General features: G+C 52.3%; 1 protein-coding gene across 1 annotated transcript in view; it reads right to left on the bottom strand.

Moving 5' to 3' along the window:
• The window catches only part of CNTN6 (contactin 6), a 121,962-nt gene that overhangs the window by 44,467 nt on the left and 50,483 nt on the right, over positions 1–27,012 (bottom strand). Inside the window, exons 7-10 of the mRNA XM_062200334.1 lie at positions 7,101–7,285; positions 3,413–3,549; positions 2,191–2,320; positions 543–693 (exon numbers count right to left, since the gene is read on the bottom strand). Of these exons, the coding sequence (XP_062056318.1) occupies positions 543–693; positions 2,191–2,320; positions 3,413–3,549; positions 7,101–7,285 (603 nt within the window). The remainder of the gene's footprint in view (positions 1–542; positions 694–2,190; positions 2,321–3,412; positions 3,550–7,100; positions 7,286–27,012) is intronic.

Here is a 27,012-nt window from a genome sequence, read left to right as displayed (position 1 = left end):
CCTCCCTGCTGGGACCGCAGCACACCTCTGGGTGCACAGCAGCGAGCAGAGCTGGGCTGAGCAGTCACGTCTGGACGCAGGTCCAGTGAGTGAAGCAGCGGAGTGTGTGCTGTGGAGCACAGCACCGGCTCTGTCTTGGCTCCCCAGCTGCAGCCACGCCGGGCCCCTGCCTGCACTCTCCCTGTGGAGAATGCGCTCTGCCACCAGGTGAAGGCCATGCGACTCTCTGGAATCGGCAACGCCAGGGAGTACACCCAGGTGAGCCTCCTCTGTGGAACATTCCCACCACTGATTTCTCAGCAGGCTGGGGGAGAAGCCTTCACAGTGAATACAGGAAAGGTTTGATGGGTTTCTGAAACACGTTACGGGCGCGTGCACTGAGGATGTGACAGCAAACGTGCCAGCAGGTCACAGCGTCCCAAGATCCCGCTGTTCTCTGCCCCGTGAAACGTCGGTGTCTCGTGAACAGCTGCCATGGAGAGAGCCTCGGCAGGCCCGGCAAACCCTGCGCCGTGGGAAGATGTCGCCTGGCGCCCACTCACCTCCTGCTCTGTCTCAGGCCCTCTGCCCCTCTTCTCCAGGAGACAGCTGCTCTGGGGAAAGCTCTCGGCCTGCACTCGATGGTGACGTCCCCACCGATGTGAACAACGGAGTGTCTCTTGATGGGATTTCTGGAGAAATCTGGAGCTGAGGCTAACGACAAAATTTACAAATGTCACGTTACTCATTAGTCTAACAGCCACAGACTGAAGCGGTAACTGGGACCCCGGGTGCACTCTCGTAAGAACAACCAGAGCCACCCCAAGCCAGGAGCGGGTCCCTGAGCTAGCCCACTGGGGGCTGCTTCCCTCTGCGACGTGAAGTGGACAGCAGCGATCAGCTCAGGCAGTTGGGGGGCACCGACGACACTCAGCTCACTCACACTCACTCACTCAGTCGTCAGAGCACAGAGGACATTCACCACGCGGGCTACCGGCAACCGCCCACTTGACGATGGAACCGCCGAGCTTCAGATCTGACAAAAAAGCCTATTACGTGGAGTGCGTGGCACGCGGCGTGCTCCCTGACCTAGCCCGCCGGGGGGTGCTGGTGGTCGTGAGGAGGGAGGAGGCTGTTAGGGAGAAGCTTGCTCCTGAAGTGTTTACTGCAGCAGGTGAGGGGACTGTCCCAGAGGATGTTAACCCTGGGCAGAAGGAATACCCGTCAACGTTACAGTCCTGATCGGGGTGAGATAACCTTTTTCTGACAAGGGCCAGGTGGACATTTACAACACCATCTGCAGTCCACTCAAAATTACCCACTTAAAAAGCAGCCCACGCAGACTGGTGGGACGCTGAGTCCCGCCAGCGTCTGCCTTGGCAAGGCCAGAGCACGTGCCCTGCAGGCTGTGTAGGCCCACGGGCCAGACGCCCCACTTGGACCAGATGTTCACACAGGGGAGAGGTAACCACGGAAGCCCCACGCGTTCCTCTAGGTCACCTTCGATCACCAAAATGCAGTCTGTCCTCCGCAGAGGCACAGTAAACAGGGCGGCTCAGCCCTGTCCCTACCCTGTAACTGCTGGACACAGTGCAGCTCAGGTGGGGGAGGGTGTGTACATCGCCGGGCGCATCGAGTCCTCCCACGGCTGTGCACGCGGGACACAGCATCCTGCCTCCATCCCTGACCCTGCCCTGCAGTTCCAGCAGCTGACCTGCAGACAGGCCACGCCCCCGGCACCAGCCTGCCCAGGCCTCGCTGTGCCCTTCAGCTGGCCTGCAGGGACATCTGCCGTGCCCTCGGAGCACAGAGGACGTTCACCACGCGGGCTGCCGACAACCACCCACTTGATGATGGAACCTCCATGCTTCAGATCTGACTCTTCTCACGCCAAGTCACGGGCCCTCTTGTGAAGAGAGAAAATACGTGGGTGCTCTGATGTCACTGTAGACTGTGACAGTCTACCCTTGCTGTAGCAGGTGCTGCTGGGAACATTCCTGATGGACTCCACACCATGGGCCTGGAGCTGTGCCAGAGCCTGGGCTCTCCCGCAAGCCCAAGCAGAGTAACAGCCACCCTGAGTTCAGACGTGGCCCGCAGTTTCCAGAGAAAGCAGCGTGTAAGCTCCAGGAAACAACTGGGTTTAGGTTCTGTCTGCCACAGCTTGCTGAGTGTCACCCTGCGCGCTCTGGTCACAGGGGAACGACTTACCTAAAACCCTCAGCTCCGCGTTTGTGGCGATGACCCCGTGCTGGTTTTCTGCGGCGCACTGGTACACGGCAGAGTCAGACACGTTGAGCATGGTTATGATGAGCGTCCCGTTTTCTATCTGAATCCTCTCCTGACAGAGGACAGGCATGAAGACCACGTGTTAGGCGACATGACACCACGAGATCTCACACTGGAGCACTCGTCCCAAGCAGCTTTTGTGAGGTATTTACTTTTTTAAAGTTTATTTAAGTGAAAGAATTAAACAGAGAGAGAGACAATCTTCCATCTGCTGATTCACTCCCCAAATGGTGCAACAGCTGGGACAGAGCAGGCCAAGCAAGGAGCCCAGCACTCCATCTGGGTCTCCCAAGCAGTTGGACCAACTTCTTCTGCCTTCCCAGGCACATGAGCGAAGCAAGAAGCTCCATCTGAAGTGGAGCAACCAGGACGCTAACCTGCACTCCCACGGGGGAAGCTGGTGTCACAAGTAGCTTAACCCACTGCACCATGACTCCAGCCCCATTTAAGTTCAAAACACAGAAGTACACTTGCCGTAACTTAGTGCTTAATATATTTTACATTATGCCATTTCTCTAAAAATGGTAGCTGTCTCCATAGAATGCACATTAACTCTGTCAGGTGTCGTAGAATAGCATAGCACACTCCACCCTCCCTTAGTGTCACCTTGGTGGCACTGGTGTTGGGTGTGGACACCACGCTGAGGTTGGGGCCTCGCATCCTAGCACTGGGACTCCCGAAGCCTGAAATGTGGTGGCCTCGGCTCGCCCCGAGTCCCCAGCTGGAGACCCAGGAGTCCCTGCACCCCACTATTCTCTCTGCCTGCAGTTGTCCTGACAAGACCACACCCAGCGATTCCACGGGCCTTCTAGGGCCTGTGGTCTGATGTCCCCGACCCCTGATGGGAAGGGATAATAACTGTGGCTCTCTTCTAAGTCGCTACAAGAATACAAGCAAATGCACGAGAGGAAGTTTAGGATAGGGCCTGGAAACCACACAAGTTCCATGAAGTCAGCCGGGATGAGGGTGAGGCTGACATTAATGAGGACGTCTGACCCGCTGAGTGGCCTCCTACGGGTCTCACGCGTCTTCTCTACACTTCCTCTCCTCACCGAAAGGTGAGAATGAGAGCAGGTGCTCTGTTTGCTTGAGGGTGAAGGAAATCTGCGCACCTCCCATGCTTCCGCGAACATGAGCTGCTCACCTCAGGGTGGAGGGGCTCCCCGTTCTTGAACCAGGTGTACCACGGGCTCGGCTTTCCACTTGCTCTGCACTCCCAGAACAAGCTGTCGTAGATGGAGAGGTGTGTATTGTGGATCTTTTGTTCCCATTCTGGAGGGGCTGAATAGAAAAAGGCAAGGGAATTATCAGCTCTAAACTACCTTCCAAAGGCTGTAGACCCTGGCAGGGTAAGGTTCATGGCCGGCGAGGCCACAACCACGCACTGAAGGTAGAACCCCAGGCGCTCCCAGGTGGGCGACAGGACTCCTGCCACACACCTCACTGGGCACTGGTTCACACTAAGTGCCATCTCTGCACCTTTGTAACAACGTGGCAGTGGTGGCAAAGATCAAAATGGAGAAGAGGGCAGAGAAGAATTCTACACTAAATTTAGTGCATGGTCCAGTAGGAAAAGTGACCCAAACCCAGATCCTCGGCAGCCACATGTGGCTCCACCGGACACCGTCACTCCCCACAGCACCACGCATGAACCACCGTGAGCCACGTCACGTTCTGATAGGGTGAGGATTCAGGGCCCTCCGAGATAATGCTTCACAGCAAACGGGAACTTCTGGGGTTGGATCAAGGTTCAGGAACAAACTTTAATTCAGGTCATACATTTTTCAAAATCATGTTTTTTTTCATCTGAGAAATTTCTGCATAGAATGGGGCAAAAGAACAGTGGCACAGCTGACGTGACCCACACACGCTGTTATCCTTAGGTCATCCAGGGGAGCAGGTGAGCGTCGCATGCATCTGAACCCGGGCATCGTCCCCATGGAGGTGAACGGAGACTGCGGGGTGTGCCGGCCATGCTCCCCCTTCCTCAGGCCCCGGGGACGTCCCAGCACCTGGTCTCCCCGTGGAGGCTCAGGCTGGGCCAAGCCAGAGGCTTCACTGGCACCTGAGTCTCCCACAGCCCTCTGCTATGGGGTTTTGTGGAGATACTAGGTGCCCTGCTCCAGGGGACGCGCTCAGAAACTAGAGGATCCCTAGGGTGAGGGACTGAGCTGGCCATCCCCGCGGGCCGTTTCACTCTGTCCCCTGTGAAGAATCAGGAGGGTTAGTAACTGTGCACCTGGGGACGGGGTGGGGGCATTCACTCCGTGCTCCCAACACTCAGCACCTCCAGGCTGGGGCTGCCGAGGGACTGAGCTGGCCATCCCCGCGGGCCGTTTCACTCTGTCCCCTGTGAAGAATCAGGAGGGTTAGTGACTGTGCACCTGGGGACGGGGTGGGGGCATTCACTCCGTGCTCCCAACACTCAGCACCTCCAGGCTGGGGCTGCCGAGGGACTGAGGGGCCAAAGGAGCTGAGAGGAGGCAGGAGGTGCTCGAGGTGGCACCCACAGAGGGCGCTGCTGAGCTGGCCCCCGCTTGGCGGTGGGACCAGAAGAGCACTCATTGCGAATGTGAAGTGGTGTCCGCAGGAGACCCACTTCTGCCTGTCTCCTGGGCATTTCACCCTGCAAACCCCGCCTCCCCTAAGGTAGCAGCCCCTTCCAGAGTCGGGGGAACTGTGCTGTCACCAGGTGTGGGGGGCGGGAAGGAGGTCTTAGGCCAGCTCTGTCCAGTCTCTGAACAGCCTTGAGGGACAAACGAGGAAAGACCCAGAGGAACTGGGTGTATCGGCGACACTGAACCACTCGCTGGATTTTATTAACAGCATTTTACTGGTAGTAGATAGTTTATCTATTTATTTCGAAATGTCCCTAATGTATGTTTGACCTAGGATAAGAAATACATGCTCAGATATAATTTAAATGGCTTACAAAGGTCTGAGATGTACCTGATTTTTTTGCTCAGTGCAGTATTTTAACTTTAAGACATTTTTTAAACACGCACATCCTTTGGTGTCTAGGATCCTGAAGAGCGAAGTTTCAGATCTTCAAATACATGGGACATTTGAGCACCAGCGAGAAAGAACTTAGGATCTGAGGTCTATTAGACAGGCTCGAAGTTTAGATTTCTGTTTCTAAAGTTCAGCTCTCTGAGCGTCCTCTGTATTCTGTCACGCTAAGAGCACCTCATAGGTTTCTTTTAGGGTCTATAAAATACACAATACAGACAGTTATATAAGATTACGTGATTCTGAGTTGTAACGTAAACCCAGTAATATAACAAAACAGAGGGACTCTCTCCTGAATTTTCCAGGTATTATTCCGCTCTGAGGTAATTAAGCCAAATCTCTTCTCTTTCGGGAGCACTTTGGCAAATCAGTGAGCATGTGACTGAGGGTGTAATGATTGTCCTTCTGATCAGTTATCCACCGCTCCCGCAAGGACCACTCGGGCTCACGGGCTGGCTAACGAGGTGGTGGGCCGTGCCGCGTGACTGTGCTGGGACAGCACGCCCGGAAGCAGGCCAGACAGAGGCGCCTCCGGGGCCCCTCTGGGGGCTCACAGCCATGGCGTAGCTCATGCAGGGTCCTCGTCCATTTATCTCCCACAGTTATTTGATAATGCCTCTTAGCATCATCAGAAAAATCCTACGAGTTATTATTTTCAGGTTTCTCTGTGAGCTAATGGTGGCAGGAAGGGTGCAGAGGAAATCCCTCTTCGTGGGTTTCCCGTTTGTATGCACCTGTGTGTCCCAGCGCATCTCTGGGTTCTATCTCTGTCGTTGAAAAGAAACACAGAAAATTACCCATTGCAAACAATCCAAAGCCTTTTAATATCTTGGTTCTCCTGGAAACTCTATGCTGCTTTCTTACTACTTTATTTGCAAACGATGCTGAATTCCAAGGACTTTGCTTAACAAGTAGATATTACTGAAAAGAATATTTTTCTCTCGGCTCATTGCTTAAACTGTAGGGGAATAATTGGTAGGAAATCACATATTGTATATAAAATAGTACTTTTCATTTCAGGCTAAAATTGGAAATTCTAAAGGAAATGGGAAGTAATAGAACCAAGGCGCACAGTGGTCTCCCCAGCAGACGCCCAGCCAGCACTGCGGGGAGGTCGGTATGGTGTCCGACACTTCACTTGTTTTCCAGAAAATGGCTATTTGCTTCAGCTACTTCATCACTGACTATAAATATGTCACACAGAGTAACTCTGACTGTGTGTAACACACGCTTCTAAAACATTCTGGATGCAGGTGCATTGGATTTACTATTTAAAAACACAAAATGTTTTCGTAACTTGGAGGAGTTATGTGGCTTATTTTATGTGAAACAGAACAAAATTTCAGGCAAGGATGTATTTGGTCTGGATGAAGGGAGACGTCAGAGGACTTGTAGACATTATACAGCCATCACCTCCCAAGTCCATGGCAGGCTCAAACACCTGAGACACACAGTGTCCTCCTTTGTCCATGACCTCTACATGGGTGGGCAGGGCCTGCCGAGCAGGAGCCCCTGCTGCACACCACCCTGGGACACCCCTCTTCCTGTCACTTCTCCTCCACTTGTAAATTCTGCTCACTCACAGCTAGGAGCGCCGCAGGCTGATCCACGGGACTTCACGGGATCAGCTTTATAGCCTTATCCCAGCAGCTGGGACAGCACCAGCCCCTGCGGAACACCTAGGCTGAACGCCGCCCCCACCCGCCATCTCGGCAAGGCATCCGAGGAGGAAGTGTGCCTCCCCGAGGCCAGGCTCAGCACTGTCAGAGTGTACTACAAAGGGCAGCACCAAACATTTCGCACACTTTTTGAAGTTCGCTCACCGTAGAAAACCAGTTGACCTTTCGCAAGGTTTCTTCCTCGCAGGTTGCCTGCCGTGCACTCATAGACGCCTTCGTCTTCTTGCTGGAAGTTCGGGATTTCCAGGAGAGCTTGGGACTTGCTGAAGCGGACTTTGCCTGGCAACGGGCTTCCGTCCAACCTCCTCCAGCTAATATCAGGGACCGGACTAAACAGTGAGACCTCATCAGAGCAGAAGGCAGCTTTGTTGTACAACAGCAGAATACAGTAGGACCATCCTCAAAGACGACTCCCAGGGAAACAATTCAACCCACTGCGCTGCCACTCACGCTGGGTCAGGCAGCCAGTCATTCACCATGCACGCAGCTGTGGTTTGCTTAAGCCTTGGTCGGGGCTGCCGTGGGCAGTCACCGTACTGTGGGCAGGGGACACACCCGGTGAGAACACACGGCATGTTCTCTGTCCTCCTGTTTGCTTACAGACCAGGAGAGAGACATTTCCTGGACAAACAATAGAAGCAGATAAATCTGCAAATTGAACTCAGTGATCAAAAGGAAACAGGGTGAAAAGACAGGAGACGAAGTTGGTTTAAATGTGGTGGCCAAGAACATCCTTTGTGGGGGCCAGACATGCCTCTGCAGGTACGTATAGACTCAAAGGACAAGGTGCAGACTCCTCTACAGCTGAATCTACAGGACACGCGCACCATTAGCCGGTCTGCACAAGCTGTGAACAATGTACCCACTGCTGTCCGTCTTGTTACTTTCTTGGAGGACGCCAGTCTCATATCCTCAGCCTAAAGTGGTATCTTCAAAAGTCACGAATGTAAACTTTGTAACATGCAACCAAGTGTCTAACAATAAGCAAGGGAAGCCCACGGTTCGCAAAGCCCCAAACACAGGCCATAGGCCAAGTCCCCACAGGTACACCCTAACAGGTGACGCTTTGTAGGGTGTGGCGGCTGTCTATTTACGCTCTCTTCCTATGGTCAAGCCTTCCCGCACTTCCCTCTAGACCTTCAGATGATGTGAACAGCTCCCCCCAGTGATGATCCTAATTACGCCTCAGATCAATAACAAAGACAGCAGTGAGTTTGCAAAGTCGGCGAGGAAGCCCTGCAGAGGACCAGGGTCTCCTCCATCGTCAGAGGCGGCAGGGGCGGCCACAGCACAGGAGAAGCAGCAGGACCGGCAAGAACCACAGTGGGCAGTGAACGACTACAGGAAGGGGCGGGACCAGACGGGCTCCAGCCGCACCTGAGCTGAGGAAGCCCAGGGACAGGGACTGACACACACAGGGGACCGTGCAGAAACTTCATCACACACATCTGTCAAATATCCGCGTGTGAGAATTAGCAGAGAGTGAAAGACAGAACAAAGCAAATGATCAAGCCAAGTTTAGATTTCGTCCCTTTAGAAAGCCTCGCGGCCCACCGCAAATCCAGGCTGACATTCAGTCAACCGGCATATTCCAGGCAACAGCTACCCTCAGGAACGGATTTTCTTATCCACTGGCTTTACCAAACCTCTAAAGGAAAACAGGCTCCCAAACAGAGGTGTTCACCAAGCCTGGTGAATTCTGCGGCGTGCACGGTGGTGCTCAGCTTTCAAACGCATGTGTGGGCTCTGGGTGTGAACCCAGAGCCGCTGTCAGCAATGGGTGTTGCAATTTCAATGCCTTTTAATTTCCTCTCCGTGCTTATTTCTGCTTCCTATTATGCTCCCACAATGCAAATGCATTACCTGTGTAGTAAAAATGTTCTAAGAGAATCAATTCACCCAGAGAAAAATAAACAGCGGCTCTGAGGCTCGTCTGAATTCATGGTTGTGGTATCTGTTGATGATAGTATTTCTGCCGTTTATGACAAACACAATGAGAATATTTAACTAAAAAGCTTTTAACCTACAACAGTCCAACAAAAATTTAAGTAAAAATTGAGTATTCTTTCCACAGTTGCCTATTTTTATTTTGTTTATTTATTTGAAGACAGAGAGATCCCATCTGTTGCTTATTTCCCAAGTCCCCACAACAAGCTGGGGCTAGGCTGGGACTACAGCCAGGAACCAGGAACTCAATCCAGGCCTGCATGGAGGGGGCAGGGACCCCACTATTGGAACCATCAGTGCTGCCCCCCACCAGGGTGTACACTAGCAGGAAGCTGCGGTCAGCAGCTGAAGCTGGGACTGAATCCAGGCACCTTAGCCAAAACCTACAGGCCCACTGCTCCCTATCTGTAGCCATCTACATTAGGATTGTGAAGACGGACGTCAACTACTTTGCACAAGCAGATACCTAAATAACGGACAGGTACTGTGCCTGTGCAGGCTGCACACCTGCTCTCTCCGTTGCTGCGCGACAGACCGGGACAGAGCTTAACTCAGAAGCTTGGCTGAGGTCAGTCACAGGCAACGCCCACCCCACACCGTGGGTGCATCCCCACAGACTGTGCCAAAGAGGATCTTCACCGTGAGCAACCCACGTGTGCAAGCAAAATGAACGACTTCCACCAGTTCCAACTATTCCCATCTCCCCAAAGAACAGAGCTCGGGGACAGCACTGGAGCCTCACGGACAGGGACCTCTCAGGAGGAGCAGGGGGTGCCCCAGAAAGGCCCACCCCCCACAGGGGAGTGGACAGCAAGGGTCCCAGTGAGCTTTCACCCTCCACAGCAGCACCTGCATGTTCGCCTGGCCACTGCCCACGGGCTGCCATGGTCAGCCTTACCCTCCCAGAGAGCTGAAGGCACCCGGGGTTCAGTGGCCCCAGCAGCCCCTCCTGACAGCCTGGTGGCCTCCTGGGGTCCCTGCTCCACGTCTCTGGCTGTGACCCCTGCCTCGTCCCAGTTCCCACTGTCCCGGGCAGACACAGAGAAGTCTGCAGGGCTGAACTGCAATGTCACACACGACAGCAAAGGGGTAGTACAGCCCTCGAAGGAGCCAGAGGAGCTCACGAGAGACAGTGAGGCTGGAAGCTGGCCTGCTTCGGGGAGAGCTGTGAGAGGGGACGTCTCCCGAAGCATCCGGGCAGCAGTGCCCCTCAGACGGGAGAGCAGCTTCCAAAGCCGGAACTGACACAGAAGAACCTTGGAGTGCGTTCTTCACACACACCTCGAGCAAGTCCTGCCTGATGACAAAGCAAATTAAATACATCTTTCTTTGAACATCTCCGTCAATACATTCCATTTTTGTCTTATGCCCAATTGATTCATTTTCCTGCCGCTCTCAGCTCAAAGAGACCTGGCAAATAGACTCAGAACGCCTCAGTCCAAACACTGGTGAGGCCAGGGTCCGTCGGACGAATGCACCGCCCGGTGTGGGGGCCCCTTCCCTCCTAGGGTTTATGCTCTGGGTACTCTAGGATCCTGCAGCCACTAAATCATCAAAAACAATGATTCAAGAAGCTGTGGAAGACGTAGCAAGTGTATTTAGTGGCTAAATTTCATGGCAAGAAAATATCTAATGGGAGAAAAATTGAGCAGTTTTGAAGATGTCATGGTTCCTAATTAAACATTCAGATGTTTTCTATTACTGCACAATATACATGCCACTTTCTCCTTGACCATCACTGGTAATGCAGAATAGAGAGTAAATGCAAAACACAAGATATTTAAGTGTTTATGCCTTCTAATAAATATCCCACATTTTATCCCCGAGACAACGATGAACTCTAAATTTTGACCCTGTGCTGAAAGACTGCCAAAGGGGAGTGAGGGAGGAATTGGAGCCCATGAACAACTTGTCTCGGTGGTGAGCTTTAACATTTTTAAGGCGGAATTATTTTAAATGCAGAGTGACAGCGAGGGACACACACAGATGCACGAAAGAGAAAGACAGAGAGACGGAGATCTTGCATTTAGCAAATCACTCCCCAGAAGCCCAAAACAACCGGCTCATTAGATCATTAATGCAAGTTAATTTTTCCAAGATTGGCCGTTCTACATAAACAATAATTGTAATAAAGTCCAAACAGTATAATACTAATTAGGTAAGCAGAAGGGATGTGGCTGTTACCCTTAGAGACATTTTGTTGCAGGTTGTACTGAATTTAAAAACCACAGAATGCAATTAACACCACTCAGTAACCCACAGGAGCACTGTGAGGACCGCTAGGTGACCCACAGGAGTACTGTGATGACTACTAGGTGACCCACAGGAGTACTGTGTCGACCACTAGGTAACCGCATGAGCACTGTGAGGACTCTAGGTAACGCACAGGAGTACTGTGAGGACTCTAGGTAACCCACAGGAGTACTGTAAGAACTCTAGGTAACCCCCAGGAGTACTGTGAGGACTCTAGGTAACCCACAGGAGTACTGTGAGGACCACTAGGTAACCCACAGGAGTACTGTGAGGACCACTAGGTGACCCACAGGAGTACTGTGAGGAACACTAGGTAACCCACAGGAGTACTGTGAGGACCACTAGGTAACCACAGGAGTACCGTGAGGACTACTAGGTAACCACAGGAGTACTGTGAGGACCACTAGGTGACCCACAGGAGTACCGTGAGGAACACTAGGTGACCCACAGTACTGTAAGGACTCTAGGTAACCCACAGGAGTACCGTGAGGACCACTAGGTAACCCACAGGAATACTGTGAGGACCACTAGGTAACCCACAGGAGTACTGTAAGAACTCTAGGTAACCCACAGGAGTACTGTGAGGACTCTAGGTAACCCACAGGAGTACTGTAAGAACTCTAGGTAACCCACAGGAGTACTGTGACGACCACTAGGTAACACACAGGAGTACTGTAAGAACTCTAGGTAACCCTCAGGAGTACTGTGAGGACTCTAGGTAACCACAGGAGTACTGTGAGGACTACTAGGTAACCCACAGGAGCACTGAGAGGACCACTAGGTGACCCACAGGAGCACTGAGAGGACTACTAGGTAACCCACAGGAGTACTGTGAGGACTCTAGGTAACCCACAGGAGTACTGTGAGGACCACTAGGTAACACACAGGAGTACTGTAAGAACTCTAGGTAACCCACAGGAGTACTGTGAGGACTTTAGGTAACCCTCAGGAGTACTGTGACGACCACTAGGTGACCCACAGGAGTATTGTGGGGACTCTAGGTGACCCACAGGAGTACTGAGAGGACTCTAGGTGACCCACAGGAGCACTGAGAGGACTCTAGGTAACCCACAGGAGTACTGTAAGAACTCTAGGTAACCCACAGGAGTACTGTGACGACCACTAGGTAACACACAGGAGTACTGTAAGAACTCTAGGTAACTCTCAGGAGTACTGTGAGGACTCTAGGTAACCCACAGGAGTACTGTGAGGACTTTAGGTAACCCTCAGGAGTACTGTGACGACCACTAGGTGACCCACAGGAGTATTGTGGGGACTCTAGGTGACCCACAGGAGTACTGTGACGACTACTAGGTGACCCACAGGAGTACTGTGAGGACTCTAGGTAACCCCCCAGGAGTACTGTGAGGACCACTAGGTAACCCACAGGAGTACTGTGAGGACTTTAGGTAACCCTCAGGAGTACTGTGACGACCACTAGGTGACCCACAGGAGTATTGTGAGGACTTTAGGTAACCCCCCAGGAGTACAGTGAGGACCACTAGGTAACCCCCCAGGAGTACTGTGAGGACTCTAGGTAACCCACAGGAGTACTGTGAGGACCACTAGGTAACCACAGGAGCACTGTGAGGACCACTAGTTAACCCAGAGGAGCACCGTGAGGACCACTAGGTAACCCACAGGAGTACTACTAGGTAACCCACAGGAGTACTGTGAGGACTCTAGGTAACCCCCCAGGAGTACTGTGAGGACCACTAGGTAACCCACAGGAGTACTGTGAGGACTTTAGGTAACCCTCAGGAGTACTGCGACGACCACTAGGTGACCCACAGGAGCACTGAGAGGACTCTAGGTGACCCCCCAGGAGTACTGTGAGGACCACTAGGTAACCCACAGGAGTACTGTGAGGACTTCAGGTAACCCTCAGGAGTACTGCGACGACCACTAGGTGACCCACAGGAGTATTGTGAGGACCACTAGGTGACCCACAGGAGTACTGTGACGACTACTAGGTGACCCACAGAAGTACTGTGACGACCACTAGGTGGCCCACAGGAGTACTGTGAGGACTCTAGGTAACCCGTCATGTACTTAACTCACTGTTCAGCACACGTGAAATCATGTCTGAGTGTTGACGGTTCCACTGATGAAACAGTCCAGGACCTCTACAATGTGACCGCCATCATCTGAAAGCATGGATTGGCTTACTGCATCTACTGTCATGCACTATATGTATTTATATGCGTTTGTTTGCTGCTCTGTTAAGAGCCTCACATGACAGGCATCATTCACAGACTGGAGCCACATCTCCACACCATGAACACAGGGCTACCCATGCTGCTCCCTGCCTGCTGCTGTCTGATGCCATGGCTGCTCTGACACAAGGCCAACACAATGGGCGTGTTCACTGTCCACGGCGAGGGATCCTGGGTGAGACATCTGTGCTGCTATGGAGCACATTACATCCCCCTGGCTGACGGGCTCAGGACTGTTGCCGTGGGCGAAGGGAATGAGACAGGCTCCCCCAAAGCAGAGCACAGCCTGTGCAAGGCGGTTGGGTGTCTTCACAGCAATGGTAACCATGCACTGGGCTGTACTCTGGCCCTGGCTTCATCCTCTTGTCTGAGATGAACACTCCCGGGCAGGTGCAGGCAAAGCTAACGCCCTCTGGGACGGGTTCTCACACTAGACACACAGTGTCTGCCAGTCACCGCCTGGGAGCCCCTCTGCTCAGGGGTGCAGGGCAAGCTACTCTGTGCACCACTCCTGTCCTGGGTGGCACTCCCAGACACTGCTGAGTGTGTCAGCATTCTTGGGAGGCTCAGCCTGGTTTCTCCATGTCCATCTCACCAGCAATACAATATTCACTTTATTTCAGAAAGTTAATGTATTAAGCACACTAAGAGTGCCATGGAGCAAGTGTGAGAGACTACTGACAAGGCTGTGGGAACTCTGCCTGATGGAGCCAAAACACAGGGCTGCTCCATCAGCCCAACTGCAGAGGGCAGCCTTCTCTGCCAACATCCCCCCTTCAGTTCCAACGCCCCCTGCCCCGCACCCCTCCCCGCATCCCCTTTTTTAAAAAAAAAAAAAAAGGAGCTAGGATGCAGATCTTGGTGTAGACGTTCAACCTGAAGCAAGTGTCTCACCCAGCAGTTTGCTCAGACCTTGGATGATGGACTGACGGATTCAGGAGCGTTGTGCTCTCAAAGGAACAATGCGAAGTCCTTCCTGCCTGGGCTCCTACTTTCTCTATCAAGTGTGCCTGAAATGTGAGTCCTCACAGTTGGGAAATCCTGATAGGTGATAAAAACAAGGTTTTCTCCAACTCTGGTGTTGGGCTTCTTAAACAAACAGTGCCATAACTAAGGGCTTCCACTCCTCTGACATCATAACTAAGGGCTTCCACTCCTCTGACATCGCTGCTTTTATAGACCAAGCGTCCTAGTAATGTTATCTGAACACAGGGAAGACATTTGTTAGCCACCTGGCCCAGTCCACCCTGACTTGGAAGTTTAATTCAAGCTCTCCACACTGTAGGAGGAACTGAGCTTCCATTCCATACTTTAAGACCATAAACAGAATTGTCATTGCTAGTGTCATTTGAGAAAGCTTGTTTCTCCCCTGGATTTCTTTCTTCTTTTTTTAAATATTTTTTTATTTTATTTATTTGACAGGTAGAACTACAGACAGTGAGAGGGAGAGACAGAGAGAAAGGTCTTCCTTCCATTGGTTCACCCCCTAAATGGCTGCTACGGCCAGCGCACTGTGCCGACCTGAAGCCAGGAGCTTCTTCCTGGTCTCCCAAGCGGGTGCAAGCACCCAAGTACTTGGGCCATCCTCCACTGCCTTCCCAGGCCACAGCAGAGAGCTGGACTGGAAGAGGAGCAACTGGGACTAGAACCCGGGGCCCATATGGGATTCTGGCACTGCAGGTAGAGGATTAACCAAGTGAGCCCCGGCGCCGGCCCCGGCTGGATTTCTTAAACCTCATTATCCACGGCTTAAATACAGGCCACATTGAGTTTTTAACTAGAGACTGGTACAGAGAACCACTTTACTTATTTATTCTTTTTGTTTGTTTTTATTTTTGACAGGCAGAGTGGACAGTGAGAGAGAGAGAGAGACAGACAGAAAGGTGTTCCTTTGCCGTTGGTTCACCCTCCAATGGCCGCTGCGGCCGGCGCATCTCGCTGATCCGAAGCCAGGAGCCAGGTGCTTCTCCTGGTCTCCCATGCGGGTGCAGGGCCCAAGCACTTGGGCCATCCTCCACTGCACTCCCGGGCCATAGCAGAGAGCTGGCCTGGAAGAGGGGTAACCGGGACAGAATCCAGCACCTCGACCGGGACTAGAACCGGTGTGCCGGCGCCGCTAGGCGGAGGATTAGCCTGTTGAGCCACAGCGCCAGCCTGGGGTTATTCTTAACTTGAATCTCATTTCAGGAAATCCTGTCCGTAGCTATTTTCAGTCTCAGAGAGTGAAACAGAATGACAAAAACCAGCGAAGAATGCCTCTGTTAAATTCTTGGATGTTTCAGCCCTAAGCCTTCATTTCCTCAACTTGAAATATTCACACCCGGAGCCTGGAGTGCAAGGCCGTCCTACGGGGAGACAACGTGGACTCACTCATGAGCTCCACATAGAGCAATCTCACGGCTAGAGACAGAGGACACCACTGAGCAGTCTAAAGGAACTTCTCATTCTGCACTGCTGTGGGTTAAACACTTGTGTGCCCCCACCATGGACAGAATCAGCACCCTTAGGAAGCAGGCCCTGGGTGGCTCGGCACTTCCACCAGGAGGGAATATCTAGAGTAGGCTCTGTCCATGAACGCGAGCAGGACCCTCCAGACTCCGAGCCGCGGATGCTCCGCTCCGGGACTTCTAGTCTCAGAACCATGACAAACACCTTGCTGTCTGGAGACGCCACACAGTGCAGACCCTGCTTCGTGCAGGAGGAAAGCTGACGAGGTGCACGCCTTAGCCTGCACTGGACACCCAGTTCCTATGGACAACTGAAAAGCCACAGATGGTCCACTCAGACCAACAGGGGCAGCAGGACAGCACCGTGGCTGGGAGTGACAGGACGCTGGCGAAGCAAGCGGCTGCTTTAGAGGCATCAACCTGCTCTGAGCCTGCGTTTTCCCTAGACAGCAACAGCCACAGAAGAAGATGCAAAGGAATGACACTGGGAGCACACTCGCAAGGCCACGCTCACCATCTGAAACCTGATCATCATCAACCCTGACAGAGGGAAGCAAAGGAGACACTGCACATGCACGTTCACATTTCCGTGCTCCACCCTTGCTGTATCTCACGTCTTCTGAGCATGTGTCACATGTGAGCACTGTGCCGGGGGCTCCACCAAGACCACACCGACCCCAGGAAACCGAACGGCTGCCCTCGTGTGCAGATGAATGGACTGGGACCAGCACAGAGGGTGATGTGCCCAGTGCCACGGAATAGATTCAGTACAAGAATCTGAGCCGAAGTCTGCCAGTAGATACTGGACCGTAAACCAAGGTTAGCGTGCTCCCACAGGCACTGATGGTTACAGACGGGAGTGAGCCTCACCAGTAAGCATGGAAACCACAGGTGCTTGGCAATCATTCCTCGCCGAATCCACCAGGGTGCTCTGTGACCAGCACAGAGAATTAATTGTGTCCGAGTAAGGATGTGAAGTCATAGAATTGTATTGTTGTTGTTTTTTAAACATCTTGAGACAACTCCAAATTCCAGTAAAGCTGAGAGATGGGCTGCAGGTGAGCTACAAAAGAAGAAACTAGTGGCTTGCTCTTTGCCACATCTTCCAGCCTGGACGTGCAGTCTTTCTCCCCTGCTACTACCAGCATCTTAGAAGGAAAAAGGAGAGAGGAGGAAGGGCTGCTTCTGAATCTGTGTAGACTCTCATTTGGTAAAGAATGTCTCCCATATGAGCACCAGTTGGAGTCCTGGCTGCTCCACTTCTGATCAGCTCCCTGCTAATGCACCTGGGAAATCAGCAGAGACGGCCCAAGTCCTTGGACCCCTGTACCCACATGGGAGACCCAAACGGAATTCCAGGCTCTGGATCCTGGCTTGAGCTGGGTCTAGCCCCAGCTGCTGTGGCGATTTGCAGAGTGAATTAGTGGATGGAAGATATTCTCTCTGTGTCTCTCCCTCTTTCTCTGTAACTCTGCCTTTCAAATGAATCTGAAACAATAATGTCTGACAAAGCAACGCAGAGAAACCTTGATGCGTGCTGGCAAGGAACTGGACTTCACCCAAAGTTACGGGGAAGGCAGGCAGGCCAGCTCTCTCACAGTCAACACCGTGTCGGGGACCTCCCGGTACAGTAGCACAGGAACAGGAAACAACACTACAGACATGGGAGAGGAAGAAACTGAGCTGCTTTTGCTCACAGATGCCAACATAAAGCTCTAGACAGCAACGGAAAATAATTTCAGAACTAATAAGCCATTTTCTCAAGGTCGCAAGATACAAGGTTAATATAACAAAGTCAATTACTTTCCTTTACTCTAGCAATGAACCACCGGAATTTGAATTAAACAGTTAAAGTGCAATTAAAAATACAATTTGTATTAACACTATAAAATAAAATACTTAGGTTTAATTATAACATAACACATATAGAATCTGTATGTAGGAAACCACAAAACGGCCATGAAAGCAATGAAAGAGATCTAATTAAATAGAGAATTACTCTGTGTTCATGAACTGGAAAACTCAATACTGTTAGCATGTTATGTCTTCCAAGCAGATCAATGAATTCAATGCAATTCTAAGCAAAACTCCAGCCACCTATTTTATGGATAAAGATAAAGTGATTCTAAACTCTGCACAAGAAAAAAAACAGCATGAAGAAAGAATGGGCCACACAGTACCACAGAACAATAAACCCGGAGCCCTGCCAGCATTCCGCTGCGAGAACTTCATGAAGCCACAGCAGTGCAGACAGGGTCAGGACAGCAGCGGCACAAGGAGCAGCCCAGGAACAGACGGACACAGACACAGACAACACACATTTGGAAAGCGAGCAAAGGAAGCCCAATGAAGAAAAAAGTTCTCAACTCACACTGGAACAATTAGACGTTCATATGCTGTGAAGTCAGCCTAAACACGGATTTCACATCTTTCACAAAAAAATGCAAAATGGGCCATAGCCCAAGAGGTAAAACACAAAATTATAAACGCCTAGAGGATGACAGAGAAGTCTAGGTGACACTAGACAGTGTGATGAGCTTTTACATTAAATATCAAAATTATGATCATTAAAGAAAAAATGCTATGTTAGACCCCAGTAAAATTTTCAAAAATATGTAGTGCAAAGGATGCTGTTAAGAGAAAGAAAACACAACTCACAGATCAGGAGAAATAGCTGATAAAACAAAGACTTGTATCCAAATATACAGAGAACTCTTAAAATTCGACAACAAGAAAATAAATGGGGCCAGCACTGTGGCACAGCAGGTAAAGCCACCACCTGAAGTGCCAACAACCTATATGGGCACTGGTTCGAGTCCCGGCTACTCCACTTCCTGTCCAGCTCCCTGCTCACACATCTGGAAAAGCAGAAGATGGCCCAAGTGCTTGGGCCCCTGCACCCACATGGGAGACCAGGAAGAAGCTCCTGGCTCCTGGCTTTGGTCTGGCCCAGCCCTGGCTGTTGCAGCCATTTGGGGAATGAATCAGCGGATAAAGATCTCTCTCTCTTTCTCTCTCCCACTTTCTCCATAATTCTTTCAATTAAGTTAATAAAAAAATTTTAAAGAAGTAAATGTCCCAATGAGAAAGTAGGTAAGAAATCTGAACAAACATTTTACCAAAGCAGATCCACAGATGGCAGAGAAGCATATTAAAATATGTTTGACATCCTTCAGCTTCCAAGAATTCCAAATTAAATTAACAGTGAGGAAGTACCCACCCATTGGAGTGAATCAAGTTTTAAAAACACAGTGTGAAAGGCTGGTGTGGTGTGCAGTAACAGGGCTCCAGTTCATTGGGTGTGCCGAGTGGGGTGCCGAGCAGCGCGGCCCTGGGAGTGGACATAGTGCATGTCCACTCTCAGGAGGGAGAAGGGCAGAGTGGCCCCGTGGAGGGAACAGGACTGGAGGCCCAGCAGCAGCGCTGATCTAGCCTACTGCAGCCCAGTCAGCCACGCAGAGACGCTGGCTGGTGTGCGCCGTGACAGGCAGTGCAGGCACACAGTACCCCGCTCTGCCATCTGGGGGGGCACGGAAATGGCCCTGCTTAGCGAAGATGCCAGAGCACCCAGAGACTGGTTCCCAACACCATTCTCCAATCTGTTCAACCAGAGGTCCGGAGAGGTCCATGAGAAATCATGGCTCCCTGTCTGGGGCAGGAAATAAACAAGGTACGCCCAGGCCGACTTGCGGGAAGATCATGAGGGCCCTGAGGGCACCCCCACGGGACCCAGGACAGCAGAAAGGGCTCCCAGCAGCAAACCTGAAATAACCTGAGAAGCAAACACTGGATAATACTGGATCACAAGCGAAGTATGAAATACGTGTTCGCAGGCGAGTCTCCGTGGTAGAGCACTGAGAATCAGCGGGTGGGGGAGACGGACAGCGGTGGGTGGGGAGTGCCAGCTCCCCTCACGAGGTGCGGGCTGCACACGTCACGTCTTCCCAAGCCATCTGACGGTGGAGACCCTGACAGAACTCCTCCCACCGGGGAGCAAGGCCAAGGGCAGTGCACAGGCATCTGCCTGACAGAGCTGCGCCCCTGCGGTGCCTTACCGTGCATCTTCTTCCTCCTCAAAACCTGCTGGAAAAATCCCAGCAGCAGGGCCCGCCTTCCTCCAAAGTGCCACGACCAGGAGAAGCCGATCAGCCAAAGGAGACTTCGGGGACAACTAAACCCTAGGCGGCGTGGGTGGGACCCTGGACCTTCCGCAGCAGCCACGCACACGTGAACAAGCTAGCACGAGTTCAGCTACACAGGCTCATCAGTTCTAATGAAGGCCACACCACGCGTGCTGCGGGAAAGAGGGGAACCTCTGCACTGCTGGCTCGCTCTTCTCCTCTGGAGCTGTTGTCAAAAAGTGTACTCACAGGAATTATTAGGCAAAGGGGAAAAAAGAAAGGAAAAAAATGCCCCTGTGTTAAGATACAAAGGAGCCCTGAAATAACAGCCTGATAGTCACTCTACCCAAGGAGCTGAGAGAGACCTTCACCAGCCTGCTCTGAACAACAGCAGCCTGGGAAAGGGACCCACGAAGCCCAGGGACAGACGCTGGCAGCGCCAGCCGTGAGGTCTGGAAGTGAAGAGCTGCACCCTTGAGAAACACGTGGTCACACGTCGTCAGCATCCGCGCTGCTTCCTTCTGCCGGCACGCCCCCAGGCCTGCACCGACTCTCCATTTCCCAGGGACGCCTGGCACCTCGCACGCCCCCAGGCCTGCACCGACTCTCAATTTCCCAGGGACACCTGGCACCTCGCACGCCCCCAGGCCTGCACCGACCCTCCATTTCCCAGGGACACCTGGCACCTCGCACGCCCCCAGGCCTGCACCGACCCTCCATTTCCCAGGGACACCTGGCACCTCGCACGCCCCCAGGCCTGCACCGACCCTCCATTTCCCAGGGACACCTGGCACCTCGCACGCCCCCAGGCCTGCACCGACCCTCCATTTCCCAGGGACACCTGGCACCTCGCACGCCCCCAGGCCTGCACCGACCCTCCATTTCCCAGGGACACCTGGCACCTCACACGCCCCCAGGCCTGCACCGACCCTCCATTTCCCAGGGACACCTGGCACCTCGCACGCCCCCAGGCCTGCACCGACCCTCCATTTCCCAGGGACACCTGGCACCTCGCACGCCCCCAGGCCTGCACCGACTCTCCATTTCCCAGGGACACCTGGCACCTCGCACGCCCCCAGGCCTGCACCGACTCTCCATTTCCCAGGGACGCCTGGCACCCCCTCGAGGAATCCCTCCATGCCAACTGACTAAGTGAAGAAACACTCAGGAGACACCTGATTCTTACCATAATATCTACCTGCTTAGAAAAAAAGGTCTAAGACCTGAAAAGTGCCCACACACCTAACTCCTCTGAAAACACGAGCATCGGTGAAATAGGAGACATTCCTGAGGCTTAATCTGCAAAACATCCACGCACGTAGGAAGGAAAGCAGGCGCAGTGTTGCAGCTCACCAGGTAAAGCCACCGCCTGCGATGCCAGCATCCCACATGGGCACAGGTTCAAGCCCTGGCTGCTCCACTTCCAATCCAGGTTCCTGTTAGTGTGCCTGGGAAAGCAATGGAAGATGACTGGGGAATGGATGGGAGGATGGAGGATCTGTTTCTCCCTCTCTCTAATGCTGCCTTTTAGATGCAGAAAAGAAGAGGGGGAGGAAGAAGAAGAGGAAGAGGAGGAGGAGGAAGAAAAGCAAACACTGTATGAGTTCCCTGACCTCAGAAAGTTCTGGAACACCTAAAATACCACGAGACTTCAAATGTACTGTTTGGCATTAATGGCCAAGCCGGGTACAACTGTCTTTATAAATAAGAAAAATGAGAAGGACGTAGACGCGCACACGAAGCAGTCCTTGGTGCGAGGTTCCCCAGCACACAGGGACACTCAGCGCAGCTGCGAATTCTACTTACATTCCAGAGCACTGGCAGCAAAGTTACCAAATGAAGATTCTTGAGACCGGAAGCTCCGTCCAGCTGTATACCACAGCAACCAGGGCTACGGGGACACTGATGTGGCTTCTTCATGAAATGCAAAGGCCCACTGTTCCCTCCACGGGTCCCGTCAGTGAGCCTGCCTTTGGGTGGCCCCCGTATGCAGGGTTTCATGGGAAATTTCACAACAACACTGGTTCGCAGGTCGCATAATTAAGAGGCTGTCATGTTAAACCAGTAGGACAAAACCAGGAGTCGTGAGTTCTGACCGTGTCAGCTCTGAAGTCCCAGTGTAGAAAGTGAGCTCCATATCCCTAGAGTTGTGCAAAGGAGGCTCACACAGCTGGAAGTGTGTCTGAGTGAGTTCATGTTCACATTAGGCCTGGAACACCTGAGGCAGGCTCCCGAGGGCTCCCCACTCTGCACTCCCCATCTGCACGTCACAGCCGCCTCCCCTGCCACACACGGTGTCTCCCAGCTGCCCTCAGCCGTATGACACAGTGTCCACTGCCACCCTCACATATAACCCAGTGGGCTGTGTGCCCCTCGGGAGCCCTGAGCAACCCTACCACACACTCAAGGCTTCTCATTAAAACACTGCTTTGAGGTTTATCTTTTGAATTTTTGTTATATTTAATATACAGAATTAAAATTCGCTTGTTGCTGAAATATTGAATATAACACAATTGGTCAACACTTCCATCACCCCATTTCCCAGATAAAAAATGTCTCAATTTTGTGGGAACTTTGAAGCTCTTTCTAGTATCCTGTTTCCACACTGAAGGCCCCAGTACCTCTGCATACGAAGGGCTAACCTACAGAGCAAAAGGCAAATTCAAGGTAAGTGGCACCAGATTATGAGCATGAATTTTGAAGTCAGAATCCAGGAGGTGTGAATTTGAATCCCAGATCTGCGACTTAGGTGTGTCAGTGCACTTTCCTGGTTGCTCTACTTGCCTTCACATTTTTCATTAAAAAAATCATTCCTGACTTTGAGCCCTGTGGGTGCACCTGAGACTGTGCCTGTCCTTGTGCTGCAAAGAGCAGAAAGCGGGCCAGTATGTGAGCCAAAGCCTCTCCAGAGGTGCCACCCCCGGCAGCACGAGGCCGTGGTGCCTGTGGCAGGGAGCAGATGAAGTCCTCGGTGGCCGTGGCTTGCCATCTGGAGGCATTTCGAGACCAGGGTAGTGCCGGATGGCTGCACGGAGTTGTGGAGCTGACCGCAGCTGGGAACTGCAGGACAGAATTGAGGACAGGCTGTGACACAAGGGAGCACATCCCAGAGGGCTGCCCGGGAGTCTCCCATGAAGCACAGAGCTCACGCAGGGCCAGAAGGTGCCAGAGCTCCACCACGCCTAGAAGAGATGTTTGCCAATGTCTGGGGGGGGGGGGGGGCTCAGTGAGCAGACAGCACAGTACATTGCCTGAGCGCTGTCTCTAATCCACTCGGAAAGCTCAGGACCGTCAGGTGGAGGCACAGTTTCCAGATTTTCAATCAGAGCAAAGTTCAACAATCTTATATAAATTAGCCATCATCCAGCACTTAATGACAGGACAATTTGCACATCTATATTGCAATAAAAATTACCAGATATCCAAATGAGCAGGTAAAATGAGACCCATGAGTAGCAGCAAACATAGCCCATGGACACAGACGTACAGCTGCTGGAAATGATGGAATTAGCAAGGCCTTTCTCCTCATCGAAACAGCTCCGTGCGATGGCAAGGAAGCGTAGCTCAGATAACTGCTGTCCTCAGCCTCACAACACAGCACACAAAATCGCCAGTTCCAGAAGAAATTCTAGTCCCTGACACCGCAGCTGCCAAAGACCTCTGCCTGGTGCACCACGTCAGTTTCATAGAAACCTTCTAGGCATGTTGAGGAAAGCTGTCTGAAGAGACAAGGTGGCCATCAAAATCAGACCTCAGACGGGTTTTCCAACGAAATCAGTCATTATCAGATACAAAGTTGCTATTATCAGACACGGCCACTAAAGCTGTTACATTTACCATGCTGTCCTATGGGACGGAGCAGAGAAGGAAACCCTGCGAAAGGACCCAAAGGAGAGCAGAAACAAAATTCACTGCAAGGCAAACCAGGAGAGCCCCTGAGGGATCCGATGGGGCTGGACAGGGGAAGGGGAGCCAAGGGGGAGGAGAGGAGACAGCACTGGAGCTCCCCCAACTCAACTGCAAAACGACAGTGAAGGAAACAAACAACCAGATTACATCTGCACTGGATGAACCACATACTGGGAAAACCAGAGGTGGGAGAAAAGGAGAAAGTAACTACTTGGAGCAATGGCTGAAATATTTCCAAAATTAAAGACAGAGAGATATAAAACCAGGGACCCAGGTAGTGCCAAGAACAGCAAGCAGAGTGAGTGAATGCCGGAACAGGAAAAAAAGGGGTATTTCCTATGACGCGAGCAGATCTGTGGGGAACATGCACTCCCCTGAACTTCAGACTGCTTTTTTTTTATTATTCAAACAAAGCTTTTAGAACACTGAGCTCTGGCACCAAGTCAGCTACCTTTGCCTCTCCCCTCCTGTCCAGGTGCTCACAGCCTGACTTCCTCCCCCTCCTCTCCCCTCCTGTCCAGGTGTTCACACCCTGACTTTCTTCCCCTCCTCTCTCCTCCTGTCCAGGTGTTCACAGCCTGACTCCCTCCCTCCCCCTCCTCTCCCCTCCTGTCCAGGTGTTCACAGCCTGACTTCCTCCCTCCCTCCCCCTCTTCTCCCCTCCTGTCTAGGTGTTCACACCCTGACTTCCTCCCTCCCTCCCCCTCCTCTCCCCTCCTGTCCAGTTGTTCACACCCTTTCTTCCCCTCCTCTCTCCTCCTGTCCAGGTGTTCACAGCCTGACTTCCTCCCTCCCCCTCCTCTCCCCTCCTGTCTGCATGTTCACAGCCTGACTTCCTCCCTCCCCCTCCTCTCCCCTCCTGTCCGCATGTTCACAGCCTTTCTCCCTGCCACTCCTGTCCAGGTGTTCACAGCCTGACTTCCTCCCTCCCCCTCCTCTCGCCTCCTGTCCAGGTGTTCACAGCCTGACTTCCTCCCTCCCTCCCCCTCCTCTCCCCTCCTGTCTAGGTGTTCACACCCTGACTTCCTCCCTCCCTCCCCCTCCTCTCCCCTCCTGTCCAGGTGTTCACAGCCTGACTTCCTCTCTCCCCCTCCTCTCCCCTCCTGTCCAGGTGTTCACAGCCTGACTTCCTCCCTCCCCCTCCTCTCGCCTCCTGTCCAGGTGTTCACAGCCTGACTTCCTCCCTCCCTCCCCCTCTTCTCCCCTCCTGTACAGGTGTTCACACACTGACTTCCTCCCTCCCTCTTCTCTCCTGTCTGGGTGTTTACACCCTGACTTCCTCCCTCCCTGCCCCTCCTCTCCCCTCTTGTCCAGGTGTTCATAGCCTGACTTCCTCCCTCCCCCTCCTCTCGCCTCCTGTCCAGGTGTTCACAGCCTGACTTCCTCCCTCCCTCCCCCTCTTCTCCCCTCCTGTCCAGGTGTTCACACCCTGACTTCCTCCCTCCCTCTTCTCTCCTGTCTGGGTGTTCACACCCTGACTTCCTCCCTCCCTCCTTTCTCCTCTGCCCTCCTGTCTGGGTGTTCACACCCTGACTTCCTCCCTCCCTGCCCCTCCTCTCCCCTCCTGTCCGGGTGTTCACAGCCTGACTTCCTCCTCCCTCCCCTCCTCTGCCCTCCTGTCTGGGTGTTCACACCCTGACTTCCTCCTCCCTCTCCTCTCCTTCCAGCCATCTAATAACATATGCAACCCTTGTTTAGTGACTGTTCCGAGACACCACTGATGCTGGTCGTGAGCTGGTTAGGAAATGTAACGAGAGAAAATACAGCTGATTTCCTCCCCACACAAAGCAATCAATGTCGCTGAGGTCTGAGTTGATGGAGCATCTCTCAGGGGTGAAGAACTTCACTCTGATGGAACAGGACAGAGATGCTCCACATTTGGGGAAAAATACAACCAACGCCAAATATCACACAGTGACATCTTCACAAAGAGATGTCAGAGATAGTGATTTATAACTACATGCAACTGAAACTGAGTCTCCAGAAACACTTGGCAGTAAGCCTGTAAGTGCAGATGTAGAACTGGAAAAGCAGGAAGTATGATTTTCCTATTTTGGGATTGCCAGTTATACCAATAACATAATTTTCTAGCAAATGTGTTGTTTTTAATATTTGTTCATTTTAGATTTGCAATTTTGAAAAAGTTGGTTTACTTGTATTTGGTATATGTCAAAATTTACCATGGGCTAAGAAACATTTTCAGTATTTTTCAATGTTTCAAACACAGTTGAGGTGTTTTGTGAAAATTCTGCACAAGCCAGACAAAACCCTTGGGTGACAGCTCACATTTGCAGGTTTGTCAGAAGACACACAGCATTTTCACACAGCTTGTCCATCTGCAGATGTGAGGACCGCATCTGTGCTCCTGTCCCACGAAGCCCAGGTCTCTTGTGCTGAGCATCTTAGTACAAGCACCTGGCCCAGGGGCTCCCAGGACCTCCACTCTCCATCAGTGATGGAGTCCCAGACGCTGCCAGCACGCATCAGATCTCCAGGTCTCAGGGGCAGCCTGTGCAGCACTGAGTCTCTGGATTGCCTGCTGATGTTCTGTGACGTGCAGGGAGTCTCCGCCAGCATCTTCCTCGACGGTTTAATGTTGCTCCCTATGCAAGGTTCTTTCAGGCTAGGCCCAACAACAAGCGCCTGCTCTATCAACCAGGGTTCCTTTGGACAGATTCATCAGATTTTACGTTCTAAGAGTTCTCTTAAGATAGTATTTTCCCAACTCAAATTTTCCTAGGTCATACATTGCTAGTTCAAATTTTATCAGTAAATTTAGGCACCACCAGAGGCTTTTTTTTTTTTTTTGACAGGCAGAGTGGACAGTGAGAGAGAGAGACAGAGAGAAAAGTCTTCCTTTTGCCATTGGTTCACCCTCCAATGGCCGCCATGGCCAGCGTGCTGCGGCTGGCACATCACGCTGACAAGAACAGGACAAGAACCCGGTGTGCCGGCGCAGCAGGTGGAGGACTAGCCTATTCAGCTGCGGCGCCGGCCACGCCAGAGGCTTTTAAGATTTTAAATTTAGCCGGCGCCGTGGCTCAACAGGCTAATCATCCGCCTAGCGGTGCCGGCACACTGGGTTCTAATCCCGGTCAGGGCACCAGATTCTGTCCCGGTTGCCCCTCTTCCAGGCCAGCTCTCTGCTGTGGCCAGGGAGTGC

This window comes from Lepus europaeus, chromosome 9 (genome assembly GCF_033115175.1).
Source record: "Lepus europaeus isolate LE1 chromosome 9, mLepTim1.pri, whole genome shotgun sequence".
NCBI classification, from domain to species: domain Eukaryota; kingdom Metazoa; phylum Chordata; class Mammalia; order Lagomorpha; family Leporidae; genus Lepus; species Lepus europaeus.
Note: the sequence above shows the minus strand (reverse complement) of the source record. Positions and strands in the feature narration are given on the sequence as shown.